Source organism: Pseudorca crassidens, chromosome 9, assembly GCF_039906515.1.
Source record: "Pseudorca crassidens isolate mPseCra1 chromosome 9, mPseCra1.hap1, whole genome shotgun sequence".
NCBI lineage: Eukaryota > Metazoa > Chordata > Mammalia > Artiodactyla > Delphinidae > Pseudorca > Pseudorca crassidens.
This window is the reverse complement of record NC_090304.1, coordinates 64,665,874-64,692,537: the sequence shown is the minus strand read 5'-3', so window position 1 is coordinate 64,692,537 and position 26,664 is coordinate 64,665,874. Positions and strand designations below refer to the sequence as shown.

Sequence of the window (26,664 nt, the reverse complement as noted above, 5' to 3'; positions counted from 1 at the left end):
TCAATCCCTGGTCCGGGAAGATCCCACATGCCGCAGGGCAACTAAGCCTGTGCACCACAACTACTGAGCCCGCAAGCTGCAACTACTGAAGCCCACACACTCTGGTGCCCACGTGCTGCAACTACTGAGCCCACATGCTGCAACTACTTAAGCCCGCATGCCTATAGCCCGTACTCTGAAACAAGAGAAGCCACTGCAATGAGAAGCCCACACACTGCAACAAAGAGTAGCCCCCACTCACCACAATTTGAGAAAGCCCGCGCATAGCGACGAAGACTCAGCACAGCCAAAAATAAATAGATTAATTTTTTAAAAAAGAATATGTTTAAACTTAAATGACTATGAAATGGGGCTTCCCTGGTGGCGCAGTGGTTGAGAATCTGCCTGCCAATGCAGGGGACACGGGTTCGAGCCCTGGTCCGGGAAGATCCCACATGCCGCAGAGCAACTAGGCCCATGAGCCACAATTACTGAGCCTGCGCGTCTGGAGCCTGTGCTCTGCAACAAGAGAGGCCACGATAGTGAGAGGCCCATGCACCACAATGAAGAGTGGCCTCCACTTGCCGCAACTAGAGAAAGCCCTCGCACACAAACGAAGACCCAACACAGCCATAAATAAATAAATAAATGAAATTTTTTAAAAAAAATTTTTTTAAAAATGACTATGAAATGGAAAAACACGAACACGTGGAAAATAAACAGGCTATTAAAAATACAAAGGGTCAATGAAGAAATCAAAAAGGAAATCAGAAAATACCTCAAGACAGAACTTTCCAAAATTTATGGGACACAGCAAAAGCAGTTCTAAGTGGGAAATTTATAGCAATACAGGCCAACCTCAAGAAATAAGAAAAATTTCAAATAAACAACCTAATCCACCACCTAAAGGCATTAGAAAAAGAAGAACAAAGCCTGAAGTCAGCAGAAGGAAGGAAATGATAAAAGCTCAGAGAGGAAATAAATAAAGTGGAGAGAAAGAATTTTTTAAACCAATAGAAAGGATCAATGAAACTAAGAACTGCGTTTTTTTTAAAGATAAACAAAATTCATAAGTTTTTAGCCAGACTCAAAAGAAAAATAGAGAGGATTCAAATAAACAAAATAAGAAGCAAAAGAGGAGAAATAACAACCAATATCACAGAGATACAAAAAACACATGAGAAAATACTACTAACCGTTATATGCCAACAAATTGGACAACCTAGAAGAAATGAATGTATTTCTAGAAACATACAATCTTCCAAGACTGAATCAGGAAGAAATAGACAATCTGAACAGAACGATCACTAGTAATGAAATTGAAATAGTAATAAAAAAACAAAACAAAACAAAAAAACTTCCTAGCAAACAAAAGTCCAGGACCAGATGGCTTCACAGAGGACTCCCACCAAACATATAAAGAGGAGGTAATATCTATCCTTCTCAAACTATTCCAAAAAATTAAAGAAAAGGGAACACTGCCAAAATTTATTCTATGAGGCCACCACTACCCTGATACCAAAACCACTATAAAAAAAAATTACAGGCAAATATCACTGATGAACACAGATGCAAAACTCCTCAACAAAATACGAGCAAACTTAATTCAACAATATATAAAAAGGATCTTACTCCATGATCACTGGGACTTATTCCAGGGATGGGAGGATGGTTCAATATCCCCAAATCATGCCATGTGATACACCACATTAATAAAAGGATAAAAATCGCATGATCATCTCAGTAGATATAGAAAAAGCATCTGGCAAAACTGAACATCCATTCATGATAAAACAACTCTCATCAAAGTTGGTATAGAGGAAATATATCTCAACATAATAAAGGCCATCTATAACAAATGCACAGCTAACATCATACTCAGTGATGAAAAGCTGAAAGCTTTTCCTCTAAAATCAGGGACATTCTATCTAACTCTTACCACTTCTATCTCACACAGTACTGGAAGTTCTAGCCACAGCCATAAGACAAGAAAAAGAAATAAAAGGCATCCAAACTGGAAAGGAAAATGTAAATGGTCACTATTTGCAGATGACATGAGACTGTATATAGAAAACCCTAAAGTCTCCAACAAAAAACTATTAGAACTAATAAATGAGTTCAGTAAACCTGCAGGATAAAAGATTAATATACAGAAATCTGTTGCTTTCCTATACACTAATAATGAACTATCAGAAAGAGAAATCAAGAAAACAATTCCATTTAAAATGGAAAGATATACCACGTTCTTGGATTAAAAGAATCAGTATTGTCAAAATGACTACACTACCCAAGGCAATCTACAGATTAAGGCAATCCCTATCAAATTACCAATGGCATTTTTCACAGAACTAGAACAAAAAAAAAATTTTTCATTTGTATGGAAACACAAAAGACCCCAAATAGCCAAAGCAAGAAAGAAAAAAGGTACTGAAGGAAGTAGTCTCCTTGACTTCAGACTATACTACAAAGCTACAGTCATCAAAACAGTATGGTACTGGCACAAAAACAGAAATATAGATCAATGGAACAGGATAGAAAGTCGAGAAATAAACCCACGTACCTATGGTCAACTGATCTACAACAAAGGAGGCAAGAATATACAATAGAGAAAAGACACTCTTCAATAAGTAGCGCTGGGAAAACTGGACAGCTACATGTAAAAGAATGAAATTAGAACATTCTCTAACACCATGCACAAAAATAAACTCAAAATGGATTAAAGACCTAAATGTAAGACGAGATACTATAAAACTCCTAGAGGAAAACATAGGCAGAACACTTTGACGTAAACTGCAGCAATATTTTTTTGGATCCTTCTCCTAGAGTAATGGAAACAAAAACAAAAATAAACAAATAGGACCTAATTAAATTTAAAAGGAAAGGAAATCATAAACAAAATGAAAAGACAACCTATGAACTGGAAGGAAGTATTTGCAAACAATGCTACCAACAGATTAATTTCCAAAATATATAAACAACTCATACAGTTCAATATCATAAAAACAAACAACCCAGTCAAAAAATGGGTAGAAGATCTAAACAGACATTTCTCCAAAGAAGCATACAGATGGCCAAGAAGTACATAAAAAGCTGCTCAACATTACTAATTATTAGAGAAATGCAAATCAAAACTACAGTGAGGTACCCTCACCCTGGTCAGAATGGCCATCATCAAAAAGTCTACAAACAGTAAATGCTGGAGAGCGTGTGGAGAAAAAGGAATCCTCCTACACTGTTGGTGGGAATGTAAATTGGTACAACCACTATGGAGATCAGTATGGAGGTTCCTTAAAAAACTAAAAATAGAACTACCATATGACTCAGCAATCCCACTACTGGGCATATACCCAGAGAAAACCATAATTCAAAAAGACACATGCACCCCAATGGTCATTGCAGCACTATTTACAATAGCCAGGTCATGGAAGCAACCTAAATGCCCACTGACAGACGAATGGATAAAGAAGATGTGGTACATATATACAATGGAATATTACTCAGCAATAAAAAAGGATGAAATAATGCCATTTGCAGTGACATCGATGGAACCAGATATTATCATACTAAGTGAAGCAAGTCAGACAAAGACAAATATTATATGATGTCACTTATATGTGGAATCTAAAAAAATGATGCAAATAAACTTATTTACAAAACAGAAATAGATTCACAGACTGCGAAAACAAACCTATGGTTACCAAAGTGAAAGGTTGGCAGAAGGGATAAATTAGGAGTTTTGGATTAATATATACACACTACTATAAATAAAACAGATAATCAACAAGTATCTACTGTATAGCACAGGGAACTCTACTCTATATATACATATGTATCTTTTAAATAAATTTACTTATTTATTTATTTTTATTGGCTGCGTTGGGTATTTGTTGCTGTGCACAGGCTTTCTCTAGTTGTGGCGAGCAGGGGCTACTCTTTGTTGCAGTGCACGGGCTTCTCATTGCAGTGGCTTCTCTTGGTGCAGAGCACGGGCTTTAGGCGCATGGACTTCAGTAGTCGGGGCACGCAGGCTCACTAGTTGTGGCTTGCAGGTTCTAGAACACAGGCTCAGTATTTGTGGCACACAGACTTAGTTGCTCCGCAGCATGTAGGATCTTCCCAGACCAGGGCTCAAACCCGTGTCCCCTGCATTGGCAGGCGGATTCTTAACCACTGTGCCACCAGGGAAGTCCTCTACTCAGTATTATGTAATAACCTATATGGCAAAAGAATCTGAAAAAGAATGAATATATGTATATATATATATAACTGAATCACTTTGCCATATACCTGAAACTAAGACAATATTGTAAATCAACTATACTCCAATATAAAATAAAAATTAAATTTAAAAACTGCATCAAAAAGAACAAAATATCTAGAAATAAACTTAACCATGGAGGTGAAAGACCTATACTCTGAAAACTGTAAAACACTAACAAAGGAAACTGAAGATGACACAGAAATGGAAAGCAATCCCATGTTCAAGGATTGGAAGAATTAATATTATTAAAATGACCATACTACTCAAAGCAATCTACAGATTTATCAAAATATCCATGACATTTTTCACGGAACTAGAATAATCCTAAAATGTATATGCAACCACATAAGACCCTGAATAGCCAAGCAATCTTGAGAAAGAACAAAGCTGAAGGGATCACCTCCCTAACTTCAAACTACAGTACAGAGCTACAGTAATCAAAACAGTATGGTACTGGCAAAAAACAGACAAATATATCAATGGAACAGAATAAATAGCCTGGAAATAAATCCACACATTTATGGTCAATTAATCTATGACAAAGGAGGCAAGATTATACAATGGGGAAATGACAGTCTCTTCAATTAGTGGTTCTGGGAAAACTGGATAGCTGCGTGTAAATGAATGAAATTAAGATGTTTTCTCATACCACATACAAAAATAACCTCAAAGTGGATTAAAGACCTAAATGTAAGACCAGAAACCTTAAAACTCCTAGGAGAAAACACAGGCAGAACACTCTTTGACATAAATCATAGCAATTTTTTTTTGATCTGTCTCCTAAGGCAAAAGAAACAAAGGCAAAAATAAAATAGGACCTAATAAACTTAAAAGTTTTTGCACAGCAAAGGAAACCATTGACAAAACGAAGACAGTCTACTGAATGGGAGAAAATACTTGCAAATAATATGACCACAAAGGGGTTAATATCCAAATACATAAACGGCACATACAACTCAATATCAAAAAACAAACAATTCAATTTAAAAAATGGGCAGAAGGGACTTCCCCAGTGATCCAGTGGTTAAGACTCCGCACTTCCACTGCAGGAGGCACAGGTTTGATCCATGGTCGGGGAACTAAGATCCCAAATGCCACGCAGAGCAACCAAAAAATAAAAATATATTTTTTAATTTTTTAAAAAAATGGGCAGAAGACCTATATATAAATTTTTCCAGAGAAGACATATAGGTGGCCAACAGGCACATAAAAAGATGCTCAACATGCTAATCCATCAGAGAAATGCAAATCAAAACCACAATGGTATCACCTCACATCTGTCAGAATGGCTATCAACAGAAAGACAAAAATAACAAATGTGGGTGAGGATGTAGAGAAAAGGTAACCCTAGTACGCTGTTGGTGGGTATGTAAACTGGTGCAGCCACTAAGGAAAACAGTATGAAGGTCCCTCAAAAAACTAAAAATAGGGCTTCCCTGGTGGCGCAGTGTTGAGAGTCCGCCTGCCGATGAAGGGGACACGGGTTCGTGCCCCAGTCCGGAAGGATCCCACATGCCGTAGAGCGGCTGGGCCCATGAGCCATGGCTGCTGAGCCTGCGCATCTGGAGCCTGTGTTCCATAACGGGAGAGGCCACAACAGTGACAGGCCCGCATACCTCAAAAAAAAAAAAAAAAAAAAAAAAACCCTAAAAATAGAACTACCATACGACCCAGCAATTCCACTCCTGGGTATACAGCAGAAGAAAAGAAAAACACTAATTCAAAAAGACAAATGCACCCCAATGTTCACTGCAACATTATTTACAATAGCAAAGATATGGAAGCAACCTAAGTGTCCATCAACAGATGAATGAGTAAAGAACTCAGTCATAAAAAAGAATGAAATTATGCCATTTGCAATAACATGGGTGGACCTGGAGGGCATTATGCTTAGTGAAATAAGTCAGACAGAGAAAGACAAATACTGTATGTTATCACTTATATATGGAATCTAAAAAAAACAAAGGAATGAATATAGCAGAAATAAACTCACAGATATAGAGAACAAAATAGTGGTTACCACTGAGAAGAAGGAAAGGGGTAGAGGCAAGACATGAGTAAGGGATTAAGAGGTACAAACTACTACATATAACATAAATAAGCTGGGACTTCCCTGGTGGTCCAGCAGTTAAGACTGCGCGCTCCCAATGCAGGGGGCCCGGGTTCAATCCCTGGTCGGGGAGCTGGATCCCGTATGCCGCAACTAAAGATCCCGCATGCTGCAATGAAGATCCCGCGTGCCACAACTAAGACTCGGCTCAGCCAAATAAATGTTTTTTTAAATAAAATTAAATAAATAAGTTACAGGGATATATTATACATCACAGGGAATATAACCAATATTTTAAAATAACTTTAAATGGAGTATAACCTATAAAAAGTTTGATTCACTGTGTTGTACACCTGAAACTAATGTAAATCAACTATACTTCAAAAAAATATTAATTTTTTTAAATAATAATAAAATTTTTTAAAAACTAGGGCAACTTTGTTACTAATATATGCCAGAGAATACAAATCTTCAAAAGTTTCCTTATCTACTTACTCTTAAACCTCCCTGTAATGAAAATCATACCATCAAGTTTCAGTGATGACCATTAAGTTTATAATCATCTACTCTCAATAAAAGAGCCACTTTCAAATTTATAAGAAAGTTGACATAGGCTCTAAAGATAAACCTGAAAATATACTTTAGATATAATATTGAGACAAAATATGATCAAGAACAAAATTCAGATTGACTCCTGTGTATATTACAGCCATGTTCTAAACTGAGTAATATTAATATTTGGGGTAATGTAGGGGATAGTCTTGAAAACACACACCTGTTACTTCAACTTATTGCTATAACTCCCCATGCAATACTATAATCTTAAACCAAAACATTTTTCATAACCTGCCATCTTCTGCATACTTAAGTACAAATATCCTGGGCTCTAATGTGAAATACCTTAATTAGTGAAGAAAAATTCAAATAATACACTTCCTACTGAAGAACTATATTCAGATGAAAAACAGAAGGTATGTACATACATTCCAGTCTCTCCAATGAGAATATCGCGTGTATTGAATTGAATCCTTAAAATAGAACTCTAGCAAACTAAGAGTTCAAGTCAAAGAAGTAGGGACAATTTGAGCAAGAGAAGAAAGCACAGATATCAGGGGACTATGCTGCTAAAAAAAAACAAAACTGCCTCACCATCTGTTGTTATATGAAATTTTTTTAACAGAAGACAAAGTGATTCTCAAAAGGTTTAAACTGTACTTGTACTCACACATTTGCTAAAACTCACCCACAATGAAGTCTAACAATTAGCCCGTCAACTATTTAACAAATATAAAATCCCTTATTATTTTCTGATGGGGATAACCCTGACCACCTATTTAAACCAGAAAATAAATTTAACCATAAATTTAACCATGTGAAAAAGAGAAAAGAGCACAGAAAAGAAATGCTTTAAAAAGATGCTTAATTTCCCAGACCTTTAGACAATTTTGTCTAAAACAACCTTGATTTACCTTTAAATCAGTAAAGACAAATAGAGATTAAAATAGTTTTTCTAACATTTGTAACTGAAAATTTCTGACTACCTTAACTTAAAATACAGATTTTTATTAGAAGGAGGTTCAATTTCAGAGAATCTGTTAATCAAGGTATTTGTATGATCTAAGCTGTTTCATTACTGCCTTTGGCTTCAAGTTTAAGTAAAGACCAATGTCAAAAGGAAAGAAACCAAATTCTTGCCCAGGATACTGGTTTTAAGAAATCCTTAAATAATCTCTCTGTAAAGTAACTGCTTCTTATTTCTCTGAATTATCTCACACTAAAATTTGGGTTATGTGCCATAAATGTTAAGCCTAATACATATTCACTTAATATATGTATATATTCATATACTCACTAGGTTACTTCGTTGGGAAAGCCTTCCCAAACCCACCTCATGTAACACTCTCTAGCAACGTCCTGTACTTCTTATTAGCACTTACCACAGTTGAAATAATTTTTTGTATATTTCTTTCATCTTCTTATCTTCCCCCTTAACTGTAGTGTCCACATACACCTTGTTCCCCCTACCCCTGTATTTCTGACACATTATAGGCAATCTGTAATATTTGAAGAGTAAAATGAGGATAGGAAAGACAGAGAAAATGAAGATTCATAGTAAATACAGTTACAGTAACACTCCCTGGGCTCCAAATGGAACTATGAGCACACTCTGAAATTCAGTCTTATCCTGATTAATTCAGTGTCTCCTGGGCTTGAGAGTTTCTAAGAAATAGGTCTGAAAAAGATGGCCCCGTGTCTACTTTTTTCAGGGTTTAGAAATCAAAAATGATCAGAATAAGTCTCCTTCCATCATTGCCAGTAGATACTGAATCCTTCAGGACAACTCCCAAACTGGACTAGTGACAATCCAAACTCCAAGGATCTAGTTAGAATCAAGAAATCAAAGCAACCTGACACATGTAATGAGTCAAAAGACTATACAAAGTAAATGATAATAAGTTGAAAACACTGTAAATTCAGCATTCTTATAAAAGGAACCTGCTCAAACCTGATGATACTTGAGCCAGCATTCGTCCCTCTTTTCATACTCTTTTTTCACACATACATTCATTTCAATTAATATTTTTCAATGCTGCTGAAAGCAAAATTGCTTAAAATCTGCATTCATTCACTTCAGTTGATTCTCCTCAAGCATATCTGAAGAAGGAGAGCGCCTCATATACAATTTGTAACATCAATTTACAGTACCAATTTGATTCACTAATAAATCAGGCTCATTAACAAATACTTATTAACTACACTCCTAGTTTCCTCAGATGAAGCAGATACATCTCACACTAAACATGAAGGAAAAAATACACCCAAAAAATCACCACACTCTTTTAGAGGAGATCAATTAGTAGAAAGAAAGCTAAGATAGTGATAAATCAAAAGACAATTTAAAAGTTTGACCTCAGATCAACAGAGATTAAAATAAATCTTTAATAAAATACCACTGTTATGATAAAATAGTTTAACACCCTTAATCATCAAAGCATCAACTAATATGCGTTACTATGTGCCCAGTATAGTCCTTGGGGATATAAATATATTTCACATTCACTATATTATATAAGTAATGAAAAACTGTACCAATACATTTTTAATTAAATTTTTTTATTGGAGTATAGTTGATTTACAATGTTGTGTTAGTTTCTGCTGTACAGCAAAGTGAATCAGCCACACATAAACATATATCCACTCCCTTCTAGACTCCACTCCCATAAAGGTCATTACAGAGCAATGAATATAGTTCCCTGTGCTATACAGTATGTTCTTATTAGTTATCTTTTATATACAGTAGTGTGTATATGTCAATCCCAATCTCCCAATTTATCCCCCCCCTTTCCTCTTTGGTAACCATAAGTTTGTTTTCTACATCTGTGACTCAGCTTCTGTTTTGTAAATAGGTTCATTTGTACCATTTATTTTAGATTCTACATACAAGCGGTATCATATGATATTTGTCTTTGTCTGACTTACTTCACTCAGTATGATAATCTCTAGGTCCATCCATGATGCTGCAAATGGCATTATTTGTTCTTTTTATGGCTGAGTAATATTCCATGGTATATGTGTATCACATCTTCTTTATCCATTCCTCTGTCAGTGGACATTTAGGTTGCTTCCATGTTCTGGCTATTGTAAATAGTGCTACAGTGAACACTGGGGTGTATGTATCCTTTTGAATTATGGTTTTCTCCAGATATATGCCCAGGAGTGGGATTGCTTATACCAATACATTTTGTATAAATTTATTTATTTTTGGCTGCATTGGGTCGTCATTCCTGTGCGCAGGCTTCTCTAGTTGTGGCAAGCAGGGGCTACTCTTCGTTGCAGTGCGCGGGCTTCTCATTACGGTGGTTTCTCTTGTTGTGGAGCATGGGCTCTGGGCACGTGGGCTTCAGTAGTTGTGACACACAGGCTCAGTAGTTGTGGCTCGTGGGCTCTAGAGCGTAGGCTCAGTACTTGTGGCACACGGGCTTAGTTGCTCCACGGCATGTGGGATCTTCCTGCAGCAGGGCTTGAACCTTTGCCCCCTGCATTGGCAGGTGGATTCTTAACCACTGCGCCACCAGGGAAGTCCCTACCAATACATTTTGAAAAGACTTTCCAGGGGCTTCCCTGGTGGCGCAGTGGTTGAGAGTCCGACTGCCGATGCAGGGGACACGGGTTCGTGCCCGGGAGCGGCTAGGCCCGTGAGCCATGGCTGCTGAGCCTGCGCATCCGTAGCCTGTGCTCCACAACGGGAGAGGCCACAACAGTGAGAGGCCCGCATACCGCAAAAAAAAAAAAAAAAAAAGACTTTCCAAAACTTTATTTAGCTCTTTATTAAGCAGTCACTTCAATCAACTCCCCTTCTCAAATTATCACCTAGCACACAGGCCTGGTACATATTCAATAAATACTTAATGAATAAATTATAAATCTATTATTAAAGTCTTATACATTTTTTATCACTATCAAACCTTATACAGGTAGATCTCTGGAACATAAGTTTGTGTTCCAGCCTTTCGATCCAGGTTGTCTTGTCATAATCAATAGAAGTAACTACTTACATGTATATTGCTTACACACAAATTTGAGGCAAGGTTTTTTTTCTCAAGTCATAACTCATGAAAAGAGGAAGCCATACTACATTCATTTACTCCACAGACATGTTCATTTTTTGACAATCTGTTGTCCAATTTATTCCTCAGAAATCAAGAGCTCTCCATCCTAAATAACAAAACTTAGATTCAAAATTATAAAATAAATCATGTAAATTATATCTGGACAGAGGTGAATAAGCAAAGACAAAAATGGTATGAAATGCAATCAAGCAACAGCCACGGCAAAGATTTCACATTTTCTGAGATGGAAAGCCACTGGAGTGTTCTGATTCATATTTTTAAAAGACATGAGATAGGTATTTGACCCCCATTTTACAGATGAGAACACTGTGGTTCACATATGTTAAGAGACTTGCTCAAGGTCACAAAGCTAGTAAGTGGCAGGACTGAGATTCAAGCCCATGCTCTTCCCACCTCTTAACAATACTTCCCAAAACTCCCTGCTCGACACTTCTCTGCAACACTCTTTCTTCTCCATCTCTTCATACCTCTCTGACTGCTTCTTTTTCTTTTTCCTCCACTCCAAAAATGAGCATTTAAGTTGTCTTCTCTTTCTAAACCCTTGCTGACCTAAAGACCTCTCTTCCTTGTTGACTTACCAGGGCTTCAACTTTCATCTCTATCTTACGACATAAAGAATATGTCATAAGAATAGAGATGAAACCTAAATCTCTAACCCCACCTTTTCTCTAGAACAGCAACTCTCCATTTCTCAATGCCTCTTGGTCATTTTCCACCCAGATATCGTACTAGTAGCTAAAACTCAATATGCCCCAATGCAATCCAGCATATTGCACTGAAGACATTTTTTCCAAAGCACTACCTTGCACATATTCCAATAAACGAGGCTTAAAATCTTACAGCTTCATTGCTTTCCTCCCCCTGCTTTACATCTGAGTCACTGAATCCAAGATTTCTATATACTACTGCCAGATTAAACTTTATGAAATAACTTCAGGCATACTACCCCTGTTGGCCACCTTTAGCGATCGCCTACTACAACAAATAACGTCCAAATTCCACCTGCCATTCCCCAAAGCACACCATATCCTATTCTACCTGAATGTCTTTGTTCAAGCCATTCCTCTCCCTTATCCCCCACCTATTTCTACCTTTCCAAATCCTGTTTTCCCTTCAAGGCCACTAAAATGCCACCTCTCTCATTAAGTTTCCCCTTATCTCCCCAGCCAAATATGACCTTCCACCTCCATCTCTCAAACCACTTTAATATGTACCTTATGGTATTTATCTCAATGAATTTTATTACAGAATAATACATGCCTAGTCTCCCCTCCTTCTTACAATGTAAGAAGTATTTCCCATTCATTTTTTTTATTTTCCACCATACCACATAGCACACAGCTGCTATACACAGCAGCCTGCACATAGCAGACTCAATAAATAACTGGTAAATGAATAGGGGACAAATATTCCAATACTAACCATCAAGGTTCAGATATATAATATTACTAAACCTAATCATCAAGTCGTCTCCCCTCAATTTGTGTATATTTTTTCATCAATGTTTATCAGCAAATAATCATAAAAATATTTTAATGAGTCAAAAGTTCATGAAAAATATAATTTTCTAAATAGTAAATAAGAGGTCTGGTTATTCAAAATAATCTGTACCACAGTAAATCAATTAGAGAGTTGGTTATGAAGGCGATCCGATGGAAAAATCTATCACCACGGGGATGACCAGAGTGGATTTGGATCCCTAACTTCTCCAGGTGTGCTTCTCTCTCTACCAAAATGAATTGATTCTATTGAAGAGGATAAACTTTCCCAGACAGAGGATCACTCCATTTGATTTGAAAAGAACTTTCTAGTGACGAGGCAAAAGGAACGAATGCCGACATTGAAAAATACCTATTAAGGATTTGTTGAAGGCTTTAAAATTTTTTTAAATCAACCAAATATCCATTTTAATAAGAATCTACTTACTCAGAAACATGAATAGCAATAATTTTTATCCCTGATTTAGGATAACTAAAGGGGCAAACAATAGTAAAGAAGATTTGGCCACAGAAAAGGGTGAGTTATCAAAGTGTTTAGTACAATATGTCTTCAACTTTCAACTAGAAGCAACGTGCTGGAAGTGTGCTTTGTAATCAACAGAGATCAGCCAAAGAATACCAAGAAGTCACATAGAAAAACAAGTTCAACACACTCACAATCTCTTGTTGACGAATAGGAAAACTCATCATTTAATTGCTCAGTTGAAAGACAAAACTTACACATCCAAAGGGATAATAACAAATCTTGTAAAAGAATCATCATTTACTTATTGACTAGAAAAATAAAATGAGCCCCCTCACCTCCACCCCTAAAGTAGGACTCAGGGAAAAATCAAAGGGGAATTAATCCATCATATTTACAAATTCCATGATCTCCAAATGTCAAACAATTCAAATATTCTCAGCAGTTTGTATTCCTTAATGACTTTGGTCTTTCTCTTTTTTCAAGTAAAAAACAAAAACAAATGGCCTATTACCAAAAATTTCAAAAAGTTTCATTGCTGGACTCATTTTCTCTACCTGCTAAAACACTGCCTTTAAAAACTCAGTGCACACTACATGCCAGAAGCACTTCATATATTATGCCACATTTAATCCTCACCAGGGCCTCCAGAGTTAAAATTTACTGAAACTGAGGCTTAGAGTAGTTAGGTAATTTGTCTGAGGTCACCCAGCTAGTAAGTAGTGAGCTAGAATTCTAACATAGGCAATTTGATCCCAGAATCTAGGATCCTGCCTCCTAAGTCATACTGAAATACAGAAATCTGAACACCATCTTGTAAGTGGAGTTAAGCTTGAGAGGTTTTGTAGAATTACCATTTTTTCCATAAAATAAAACTGTGTGAGAACATTAAAAAAAAAAACAAAAAACTCCATCACTGAAATTTTAGTCAGTGGTTTTCAAGACTTTCGCAACTAAAGACTGTCCATAAGTTGTTGTTGGTTTTTTTAATTCCTAAGAAATCCAACTCCTGCTTAAGTGTTTATGAACTTACACTCTAACAAGTCTGTTAAGATTATAAAATTCAAGGGGAGTAAATATTAAGTAAACATTTTTATACTCTGAAGAAGGGTGTAAACATCTGAAGGTCGCTGAAGAAGCGGTTTTTAAATCATTCCTTCCCCAAAGTGTGAAAGGCTCTACTCTGAAGTCAGCTAACGATAAATGCCAGTACCCTAATCTGGAGGTCCTGTGGAAAGACACCAGGAAAAACAAGATCTTAGAACCACCTGAGACAACTGAACAAGCTTTCCTTTTAGAAAAGGCACCTAAGAATTTGAACAGCACAGAATCCATCCTCCTAAATGGGCAACTGTGTATTCTAAATTTGCCACAAAGTACCAAGGGCACTATGCTTTCATTAATTTTAGTGGTAGTCAAGGGTTTAAACAGTTTAACAACTGTTTCATGTGAATGTGTATAGTGATGGGTACCACTTATTGTGAATGCGTGGCAATAACTATATTCAAAATATAGCTTCCTCAGCCGCATAGCACAGGGAGATCAGCTCGGGTGCTTTGTGACCACCTGGAGGGGTGGAATAGGGAGGGTGGGAGGGAGGGAGATGCAAGAGGGAAGAGATATGGGAACATATGTATATGTATAACTGATTCACTTTGTTATAAAGCAGAAACCAACACACCATTGTAAAGCAATTATACTCCAATAAAGATGTAAAAAAAAAAAAAGACAAAAAATATATATATATAGCTTCCTGAAATACATTTTTGGTACATACTTAAATTATTAGCATATATTACAACATATGAAGGATTCTTTTTTTAAAAAAAAAACTACATCAAGTAAATTGATGACGATGTTTTTTACAAATCGTGAAAACACAAAGATTCACTGTGAAAAGGAATAGTCCATCTACATTTCAACATGGTTTAAGCATTAGAAGGTGAATACCAAGAATAGCTGTAGATACCAAGATGAGAAAAGCATGAGAGCAGATGTATAGAACAAGAGAGTAAATCTGGGGACTTCCCTGGTGGTCCAGTAGCTAAGACCCCATGCTCCCAATGCAGGGGGCCCCGGTTCAATCCCTGGTCAGGAAACCAGATCCCACGTTCTGCAACTAAGAGTTCGCATGCCGCAACTAAAGATCCCGCATGCCGCAACTAAAAGATCCCGCGTGGGACTTCCCTGGTGGCCCAGTGGTTAAGACTTTGCCTTCCAATGCAGGGGGTGCGGGTTCAATCTCTGGTCAGGGAGCTAAGATCCCAAGTGCCTAGCAGCCAAAACAAAACATTAAAAAAAAAAAGAAGCAATATTGTAACAAATTCAATAAAGACTTTAAAAATGGTCCACATAAAAAAAAAAAAGATCCCACACACCACAATGAAGATCCCACATGCCACAACTAAGACCAGGCGCAGCCAAATAACTAAATAAATAAATTAAAAAAAAAAATTTTTTTTTTGAAAAGAGTAAACCTGAAAGGAACAAAACGAATCAGTTTAGTACAACACACATGGTAATATTTCAAATGAAAAGCAGATATACAAGCAGATATATATATAGGCTCCAGAAAACACTCTTGACTAAAATTTTCCCCCAACCCAGCTTCCCTTAAACTTCTCCTTTTCTATCAATGATGGCAACAGCATCAGACTTGAAATCCTGGAAGCATAAACAAGCCCTCACACTGCCCTAATATTCTCAGTCTCTAAGTCTGTTCGTTCTTCCTATGAAATGCCTCTCCTGTGAAATGCCTCTAAAACTGCCCTTCCATTCTCTCTGGCACTACCTTAGACCTGCCAAATACTATCTCCTCACTCCTGAATTATTCATGAATTCATTCATTCATACCTGCACTCATTCAGACACTTCCTGAAGCACCTACTGAAGTACCGTGCTAGTTCTGAATACAAACCACCATTCTAACTAGAGGTGGAGATACAGATCACAACGAATGCACTATTTTAATAACAGCAACGCTTGATTAGGGCCCCACTACATGATAGCTGCTATTCCAACACACTATTATCCATTTAAATCCTCATGACAACCCTAAGAGATGGGTATAGTTATCTTCTGCAAAGCAAGGAGACTAAGGCTCAAAGAAGTGAGATAATTTTCCTAAGATCACACTGCTAATAAGCTGCAAAGTAAGATCCCATGAGAATTGATTCTTTCTACCACTTGAGTGAATCTACTGCATCAACTCCTAAACAGTCTTTCCAATCCCGTCTACCCATTTCGACCAGATTCATCATCTGAAAGCACCATTCTGTACTTGTAACCCCTTTGTTCAAAAAAAAATCTCAATGGCACCTTTAGCCTGGCCTTCAGTCTTTGAGTCAAAAAAAAAAAAAAAAAACACCTTTCCTTTCCCTTACTAGCTCTGAATCTTGGAAACTGCTTAATGTCTCTAATCTTCAGTTTTCCTACCTATGAAATGGAGATAAGACAGAGTTGTGTAAGGATTAAATAAGAGAAAATACGTGAAGGTTTAAGCATATGAATGTTCAATAAATAAGAGTTGTTATTACTCATACAGCTATACACAAAACTTCTGTTTCAGCCAATCAATACATGTACTATTCTTTTACGAAACCACTTAGATTTCTGCCTCAATTCACACTATTCTCCCTCCGCTCCATTAAGAATAGGTATCCTATAAATATCTAATACATGAATCAATACATGAATCAATGTCTGTACCTCCTTATCTTCAAGGCCCAAGTCAAATGCTACTTCTTCCAAGGAGCCCTCCCTAGCCGCCCTCAATGAACTTCACACCTAACTTAAGTGCCACTGAGAGAATGAGGAAGAAAAAAATGCTGAATTATTCAAGACCTATTATGAACTAGGAAACATGATACATCTTCAGTGCATTATTTCACTTAATTCTCACAGAGAAAGACAAAGTAACTTGCACAAAGTCAAAGAGCTAGTAACTGATGAAGCTGAGATTCAAAATCAGAAGTGGCTGATCCCTTTTAAAAGCCCACTTCTTCCCACACCACCTTGTATCTTGGTACCCTGGATTACACATTTAATCAACAACTACCTAACACTGACAATGAGCAAAGTGTTGGTATATGCTCTAAGAGCCCCAGCAACCCATACAAATACAACAAACAAAACTGTCATGAAATAATGCTTATCCATACCACCTGCAGTGGACTCTAATTTTTTTCTATTCTCTTCTATTTCGCTTAAAATAAAATACTGGTCAGTTCCCACTAATTTTACTTCACAACCACTCTTGAATAGCGACCCAGCTATCTTGAATACAGATATTACAAGGCCAAATAAGATCGAGAATCTGTCCTCAAGAAGTATTTAATCTAGCTGGAGACATAATGGTAAAACACAAACTTTTCTTGACCCCCCCTTGACCCCAGCCCACCTACTGGAATAGAAGGTGGGCTTCCATTGCTCATGTTCCTGTTGTCCCCCGAAATACCCTATCAGGAAACATAACCAATAAAGTATCTAGGCTGTAAATGTGAAAAACATCAGGCCCTCAACAAACAATTGTTGAATGAATGGATGAATGAATATGTGAGGTACAATAAAAGTGCTATGGATTTTCAGAGGGAGAAATTACACACCATAAACTCTCTCCCCACAAACCTCATAATCCTCTAAGGGAAGGAACAATCTCTGTATTATTGAATACATCAAGAGCGCACTCATGTTTGTAGATATTCTATTTAAAAAAAAAAATTGAGCTACGGACTGGCCACAATTCATGTGGAAAAGCAGATAAACATGGATCTTGGCCAAAGAAAATCAAGGAAGACATTTACAGCTCCAATGATAAGTTTATTATCAGCCTTTACTCTAGAGCCTAACTATTCAAACTGTGGCTCTTGGTCCAGAAGTATTAATATTACCTGGGAGTTTGTTAGAAATGCAGAATCTCAGGCCCCACCCAGATCGACTGAATCAGAACCCCCATTTTAACATTCTCCCCCAGTGGATTCCTAACACACATTAAAGTTTGAAAAGCGTAAGTATATATGACACAAATGAACTGGCTTCCGCTAGCTCAGAGAAAGTTACCATCTTCTCCTCTGTTATCTCTGTAATAAATAATCAGACTTTTCAAGAAGTACTACAGATATGGTCATGACACACCTTCAGGAATATTAGGGTATAAATCTAAATCATTACTCAATGAGAAGTAAGAATTGACCATCCACTGAACATTGGATGGAACTTTTAGAAAACATACCAAAAATAAATATACCTTTGCCTTCTTAGGACACAGGCTCTATTGGGCAAGAAAATAAGAGAATGAACTTCAATAGCCAAAGCAATAAATCTTTAATACCAAGGATGAGATTATTGAAAAAAAAAGAGATGCTGGAGAGAACATTTAAGAACAAACTTCTTTAACAATTTTCCATGATACAAACACGTATTTCCAAATATTCTCTATTTAAAACTCCAAACTTAGATTGCCCCACAGGTAAAGCTGTGTAATGAAGGACCTACCTGACATTAAGTCAGATCTCCTAAACATTTTTCACTGACTCAAAGACTGGAACCACCCTTTAAAACACCAAGCAAAGTCTCAACCAGGAGACCACTTTGTGAACTTGCAAAAACACTTGCAAAACCCTCAAGCTACGATCCTCTCATCCCAAACTGAGACAAGATCTGAGGCCACAGGGACTTGATGCCCAATATGCCCTCAAAAAAAAAAAAAAAAAATTGGGGAGGAGGCCGCCCAAACAGGGGGAATTAGATGCGGAATGATTGCAGGCCATTTCTCATCGCCTCGCTGACCTACAACACCTCTCCACAGGGCAGGAGGGAGGGAAAATAACGCAGGCCTCTGAACTCACAATTTTAAGGGCCCCAAACTTAATCCTGAAGTTGGGAACCCATCTTCTCCCCAACAGGCATTCAGATGACAGCTCAACTTCTAATTCCCCTCCCCCTTCTCCCGCCCCCCCGTAGGATCTGGGATATCCGCCCCTCGCGATCTCCCCCCATCCCACCCACCGCCGCCAAAAATACCCTGACCCCTCCCAATGAGAAATCGACACGGGGCGAGTGCCCCGGGCCCCTCCGGAGCACGACTGCACGCCCTGGCCCATTCTCCACACTAAACTCGCCCTGGGGGAGGAGCTGATGGGTCTCACCAAGTACAGGGGAGCATAGATCTTCAGGGACTCCTCCAGGGCGCCCCTGGTGATCTGCACGAAGGAGACCCCGCAGGAAGGATGCCAAGTGTGGCCGATCTCGTAGCAGTTATGAGGGATGGACTTGCTGAGGGCCGCCATGACGAGGTGCCGCGCGCAGGGGCCGGGAGGGGGTGAGCCGAAGCTCGGCAGGGAGGAAGAGGGGCGGGCAGCGAGCGCCCAACCGCCGCGGGCTCTCAGGGCGTGCCGGGGGTAGGCGCGGAATAGAGGGGAAAGCTCAAGCGAGCGGGGTTACTCTGGGCCAAAGTCCTCCGAGGTTGAGCGCTCAGAGCACGGCAGCTCGAGGGGGCGGGGCGCGCATCAGGGAGGCGGGGAGAGGCGGAGCGTGCGCGCTCCCTCAAGCGGCCTCGGCCCGGGGCGCGCGCCCGCCTCTCGGAGCCTGGCTCGGCGCGGGGGCCAGAAGGTGAGAGAGCGCAGCTCGGGGACGCGCCCACCACCCCCTCCTTTAGCTCCGCGCCGGCGCGAGCGCGCCGAGAAAGATGTACAAAGATAGGCGACTTGCGTAATATTGGACTCCAGTCTCTGTCCTCTAAAAGCCCAACCAAGTAGAACTGAGAGCAGTGGAAGAAAGGGATTAAATGTTTTTGTTGGGAGCTGGTGGAGGAAGACGATTGCCAGAGGAGAGCCTGGACAACCATCCTCCTCAGAACTGCCAGCTCTGCTACCCTAGAGTGCCAGGTAATAAATAGCTAAGGCTGCCTGCTGGTTGGGACGAAACTGCTCCCAATTACTGGGCTTTCTAAACTCTGCACTGCCTGAGAATGCTTGAAAAATCTGTTAGCTGTGTTCTTGCACTTCCTGTATGGGGAAAGGACAGTAGTAGGTCGTCCTCTCCAAACCCTGGGCCACTGAGCAGTCCTGTCTACAGCATACATCACAGGTGCTCGTCAGCCAAATATGTAACCCAGCAAGGACTCACATGCCCCAGGCTCAGAAAGCCAGACTCTGACAGGAGGTGTTTGCAGCAAAGTAAAGGTTTATTGCAGGGCGCCAAGCAAGGGGGTGGGAGACAAGCCTCAGATACACTCCCACTTGGCCTTTGAGTTAGGGGTTTCGTAAAAAGGAAAAACAAAGAGGCTAGGATTAATCAACATCTCGTGACATTTCTTTTTTTTCTTTTTTTTTTTTTTTTTTTGCGATACGCGGGCCTCTCACTGTTGTGGCCTCTCCTGTTGCGGAGCACAGGCTCCAGACGCGCAGGCTCAGCGGCCATGGCTCACGGGCGCAGCCGCTCCGCGGCATGTGGGATCTTCCCGGACCGGGGCACAAACCCGCGTCCCCTGCATCTGCAGGCGGACTCTCAACCACTGCGCCACCAGGGAAGCCCTCGTGACATTTCTTAATCGTAGTTTCAGGAGTCAGGATGTCTCGAATTCTCAGGCCAGGTGGTCCATGGCTTCGGGGTCTGTAAGCTCATCTTGCCCTGGAGAAACAACCTGAGTTTGTACACTAATAATGATATCTATAATAGCAGTTTTAGAACATTAATGATGTTATCACAACAGCAGTTTTAGTCATCTGACTAGTTGATTAGTGTTCAGTTACCACAGGATTGAGGTCAGGGGGGAAAAGAAAGGAAATTAAATTTTAGATAGAGAGATTAATCATAAACTCAGTGGGGGAACTCAGTTTTAGGGGGACTTGGCTTCAAATAGTACACATAGTAGAGGCAGCAGTGGTCTTAGAACTCATACCTGGCTAGAGATATTGGCCAACAATTGGCATGACAAGGAACCTGTGCGGCCTATGAGTCTTATAACCCCACTAAATATCAGTTTCCTCACCTATAAATATCTTTCTAGTTTCCTTGGAATTACAAATTCTCAAGTTTCTTAAAGCAGGAACTTGCCATTAGACTGTTTAATATTACTTTTATGTACAACCTTTAGAGGAATCCCATTCATTCATTCTACAAATATTTACTGAGCACATACTATTTTCAGGCACTGTTCTAAGCTCTGTAGATTCAGATGTGAACAAGAGAGACAAGGTTTCCACCCACCTCTCCTCTCCTTCTCCTCCTCCTAGTGCCACAGAGCTGGAGCCAGAGCTGCCAATGCAGCCCCAGGCACTATGGCTTCTGGAGTTACAGTGAATGATGACATCATCAAAGTTTTTAATAATTGGAAAATAAGGAAATCGTCTATACAAAAGAAGATTAAAAGGAAAGAAAGAAAGGAAGGAGGGAAGAAAGAAGGTCTCTTCTGTTTAAATGATGAGAAAGGACAAATAATTGTAGAGAAAGCAAAGCAGATCTTGGCAAATGACACTGGTGATACCACAGAGGATCCCTACACATCTTTTGTGAAGTTGCTACCTCTGAATGATTGCCAGTTTGCTCTGTATGATGCCACATACAAAACAAGAGTCTAAGAAAGAAGACCTAGTATTGATATTTATATTCTGGGCTTCTAAGAGTGCACCTTTAAAAAGCAAGATGATTTATGCTAGCTCCAAAGATGCCGTTAAAAAGAAATTTACATATATTAAACACAAGTGGTGTGTAAATGGCATGGATGAGATTAAGGAGCATTCATCACTTGAAGAGAAATTGGGAGACAATGTAGTAGTCTCACTTGATGGAAAACCCGTGCTTATAAAATGACAGTCAAATGCCATCTGGGTGTTAAGGCGCTTCCACTTCTGCAGCTCAGTCAATTGGAATAGTGTTGGATTTTGTTTTGGTTTTTCCCCTTCCCCAATGGGCCCTTTCTAAACAATGAATGAAGGAAATATCATTCATTTAAGCAGCCTATCAGTGATTGCCATTAGACTGTTTAATACTATTTTATGTACAACCCAAGGAATGCTTTCCCATCATATTTTAGACAAAACAACTAGTTATATGAAAACTTAGTTATAAGTTATAAGAAAACTAAACAAGAGAATATGAGATAGGTGTAATAATAATATAACAGGATAAACTAAATAAGATAATAAAAGAGGAGTACTCAGATTGAAAGCCCAGAATAACAGTGGTAAAAAGATAAAAGTTTAACTGTCTGGGGACTTCCCTGGTGGCACAGTGGTTGAGAATCTGCCTGTCAATTCAGGGGACACAGGTTCAACCCCTGGTCTGGGAAGATACCACATGCCGCAGAGCAACTAAGCCTGTGTGCCACAACTACTGAGCCTGAGCTCTAGAGCCCACAAGCCACAACTACTGAGACCACGTGCCACAACTACTGAAGCCCACGCACCTAGAGCCCGTGCTCTGCAACAAGAGAAGCCACTGCAATGAGAAGCCCGTGCATCGCAATGAAGAGCAGCCCCTGCTCGCCAAAACTAGGGAAAAGCCCACGCGCAACAACAAAGACCCAACACAGACATAAATAAATAAATAATAAATAAATAAATGTATTAAAAAAAAACAGTTTGTCTCTCTCTCTCTGTCTCTGATAAATATAGACAGTCTTAAGAGGGAAGAGATATGGGAACATATGTATATGTATAACTGATTCACTTTGTTATAAAGCAGAAACTAACACACCATTGTAAAGCAATTATACCCCAATAAAGATGTTAAAAAAATAAATAAAAAATAAAAAAAATATAGACAGTCTTAGTCTACGATGGTGGCTTCATACCCATCAAGGGTCCCTGACTTCTGACAGGTTGCTCTGCAGACTATTACCTGTGATTTCCATCCTAACTTATAAGTTGGCTGCTTCACCTTGAACCATGACATCCATGTGCTAGCCAGGAAGACCAGCCAAAGAGGAAGAGAGGACATAACTTCCTCTCTTTAAGAAAACCTCCCAGGAAACCTATGCAAGCCACTTTTCCTTACAACTCACTGCCCAAATCTTAGTCACATGGCCACACTTAGTTGCAAGAGAGGCTGGGAAATGTAATCTTTTTTTATTGGTTGAACAAATGCCCAGATAATATTTCAGGTTTTATTACCAAGCAAAATGAAAAGAACACATACTGGAGGCACCCAGAAGTGTCTGCCGTAGTCCTATGCCTCTGGCTGCCCAAACATCTGGACACATCCTTTTTCCCCAGATAAACATACCCTCTCCTTCTCAAGGGGAAGAACCTAAATTTCCATCCATTTACTCCATCTTGTTCAACATCCAGGATCTTCTGTAGGATCAAATACAGCTCTCATGTTCAAGTTATCTCCCTCTTTAACATACCCAATATACAATGGTAGAATAGGAACAAGATAATCACAATTTAAAAAAAAAATCTCCAATTCAAAATATGAGAGGATCAGAAACACAGCATAAGCTTGTCCACAGAAATTACAGGAATAGTAATGTGTGCATAATGGTAAGCATAATGTTTACCATGTGGCACAGCAAATACATACCAAGAAATAAAGAAAATTTAAAATTAAAATTAAAAGCATGCAATTTCTTTTAATTAACTGTTAAATGGAGACTTGAAGCTTGAAGATATTTGAGAAGAACAGTTATTGTTGTCACAGGTGCCAAAAATGACAGTGCTAAAGAGTTGGATGGTCAAGGGGCAATTTCAGGCAAACTCTCGGATTCAAACAAATGGAAAGGGTACTCTCTATCTTGACTGGTGCTGCTATAGAGACTCCAGAACAGGGAGGCATTAATAAATTCTCAGGGATGATGATGTGTGCTTTAGGATTAAAACCAAAAAAATACAAAAGGAACAGTTTGCAATAAATCAGTAGTTTACATTTGTAAATTCCTTTATATGGTATTATAAGATATATAAGGCTGTTATTCAGAAGAAAGTTTTCTCATAATGTTGCCAATAATTTTAAGGGTAAAGTTACACATTGTACCTACATGGGCCATTTATTCCTTTTTTTTTTAAATAAATTTATTTATTTTTATTTTTGTTTATTTTTGGCTGTGTTGGATCTTTGTTGCTGCACGCGTGCTTTCTCTAGTTGCAGCGAGCGGGGGCTACTCTTCGTTGCAGTGCACAGGCTTCTCATTGTGGTGGCTTCTCTTGTTGCAGAGCATGGGCTCTAGGTATGCGGGCTTCAGTAGCTGCGGCACGAGGGCTCAGTAGTTGTGGCTCACGGGCTCTAGAGCACAGGCTTAGTAGTTGTGGCGCACAGACTTATTTGCTCCGTGGCATGTGGGATCTTCCCAGACCAGGGCTCGAACCCATGTCCCCTGCACTGGCAGGCAGATTCCCAACCACTGCGCCACCAGGGAAGCCGTGGGCCATTTATTCTTTTAGGTTGTATATGACCAGTAGCTTGACTGGATACTCTCTTGGGCCTTCATTGTTGCTTCTTTTCCATTAAAAAAAAAAAAAAAAAAAAAAGGCTTTAGGCTTGTTCATCAACAAGGTGAACCAGACTTTCTTCAAAGAAGATACACAGTGAATGAAGGAAACTAATATGGCAATCTGTGGCTGAATTCAAGGGCTTTGAATACATGCCAAGCTGAAAATTGTTGCTCTTGCAAGATTCTGGCTTTCAAGATGTCTTTGAAAAAGAATGGAAGAGCTCTTTAGAGCTCATGCAGAGGATTTAACCACACTAAATTGTTCAGCTTTACATGGAGTCATTGTAGAAATGCACATCAAGGATAGTGTAATGACAAAGCATGGCTCAAACTAAGTATGATAACCGTGGTACCTCCTAATTCCAGCAACATTCAGATACACTTTCTCTTTGTTGATACTAGGCCAGCTTTTCAAAATAGCTACATATGATTCTGACTTTCTACCAATTTTGGTTGCAAAACCTCACATTTTTCTTCACATCGTTTTATTTAAAATATTATATTCAGTTTTTAAGATGCAAATATAAATTTTTGCCCATATAAATGTTGAAAGCTGCTATATTGAGAGATACTTAGGCTCTTTCAGTCCAAGCAGGTATTGCTTCTGCCAATACAGTTTTTTTTTAAAAATTTGGGGAATTCTCATATATCAAACTCTAACCACTCCATTTTTTAAAAGCCACGCTCACTTTCTTTGAGAGTGTCAATCTTTTTGAGACAGACACTTTCCATCTTGAGCTGAGAGTCAGGAAGCTATTGGAAAATGCCCTTAAAATATTTAGAAGCCTTCTTATCAAGCTGAGAAGATCTAGAAAGAACATTCTTAAATCTTTCTACAGTCTTAAAAAAAGTCTTACAGCTGCACCCTTGCTTTAACCTTTGCCTTAAAGCAATTCCTAACCTTTTACCATCTGGACAGGCTAGGAATAAACAACAGCTTGATTTTTTAACCGGAAGAGCCTAAGTTCTTTATATTTCCTCTAAATTCTGCCTAAAAAGTGAATAGTTCTTTCATCTGATCTCTGTGTGTGTGTTATCACACCTAGTTTAAAAAAAAAAAAAAATTAGTTGGTACTTTCAACATTCTGCCTGGAAATTTCCTTAACCAAATGTATCCATTTGTTGGAGATATGTTCTATATTCCACAGTTCAGCAGGCAACAGTGTTGCCAAACTTTCCTCCACTACATAACAGCTACATAACAGGGATCCCTTTTTCTCTAGGCTCTGATACCTATTTCCTCACTGTCCTTCAGGCCTTAAGGAATTCCACAAAATGGCTCTCAAATCACCTTATGAAATATTCAGATACACTGCATAGAATTCCCAGTGTCTATATCAATTTGATGATGTTATCAGTACTTGGAGACAAGGGTTAGGACACCATTCTCCCCACCTCAAACTTCTACCACTCCCATCCCAGAATTTGAAAGTAAAAGATTTATGATTGTTCTTTGAGAGGAAAAATACATAAACTACATATAATAGATAGGAGTAGATATATAAAAAGGAAGGCTTCAGAGGCCAGACCAATCTATCTAAAAAATTAGAATGCAGTAATATGCCTAAAAAGTAAAGTTAATAGGATTATAAGAAGGAGAAAAAGGAGGGCCACTGAGGCAACTCAGGTATATGCCAAGGGGAGTGGAAACTACAGTCCAGGGACCTCAGGTATTCCCCAGGGACCCACTGACAAAATATCTTTCCTGTGAAATGGATTCACAAGCTCTGTTGGAAGGATAGCATTAAACATTTGATCCATCTAATTAATGCTATTTTTCTGAGAACACGTGCACCAGACAAATTTTTATTATGGTTTGACTTTCCATGCAGGTCTGTCTTGAAAGAATGGGCTTGATCATGGTAACACGGATATCCTAGTTTGAATGAGAGGGCTTTTTCCCCCCTCCCTTTCACTAAATGAATGGGCATTTTAATTTTTATAAGCTTGTTTTGGGTCACTTAGCCTATGAAACACAGAGCCTCCACTGGTGAGCTGACAAAACCAGGTTTCTGACCTTGGTAGTTTATGGGTGATGAATACTGTAGTAGCCAAAAAAGGTTAGGCTATGCTGTGATACCAAATACACCCCTAAATCTTAGGGGCTTAGACTAAGAAAGGTTTATTTTATGCTCACACAAAGTCCGAAGCAGGTTGGCCAGCACTTCAGGGCAACTTCCCTCCAAGTAGTGATTCAAGGTTAAAGTTTCCTCTATCTTTAAAAAAAAAAAGTTCCTCTATCTTTACTGGGCTTTCAGTGGTCACTTTTTGTCTGTTTGTTTTTGCTTGTTTGATTTTTTTGTGCATAATTTTTAGTTGTTGTATATAGTAACGTGCAAAAATATTTAAG

General features: G+C 38.8%; 1 protein-coding gene and 1 pseudogene across 3 annotated transcripts in view; one reads left to right on the top strand and one right to left on the bottom strand.

The window, feature by feature from the left end:
- The window catches only part of TMEM135 (transmembrane protein 135), a 247,947-nt gene extending 228,571 nt beyond the window's left edge, over window positions 1–19,376 (bottom strand). Inside the window, exon 1 of one of the 3 annotated variants that reach the window (XM_067750649.1) lies at window positions 19,030–19,376. In XM_067750649.1, coding sequence (XP_067606750.1) covers window positions 19,030–19,170 — 141 coding nt within the window. In that variant the 5' untranslated portion in view covers window positions 19,171–19,376. The remainder of the gene's footprint in view (window positions 1–19,029) is intronic. The other 2 variants (XM_067750648.1, XM_067750646.1) reach the window with 2 other exon arrangements.
- A 96-nt stretch (window positions 19,377–19,472) lies between these two features.
- LOC137230714 (cofilin-2 pseudogene) lies at window positions 19,473–22,412 on the top strand (annotated as a pseudogene).
- Window positions 22,413–26,664: the final 4,252 nt, after the last annotated feature.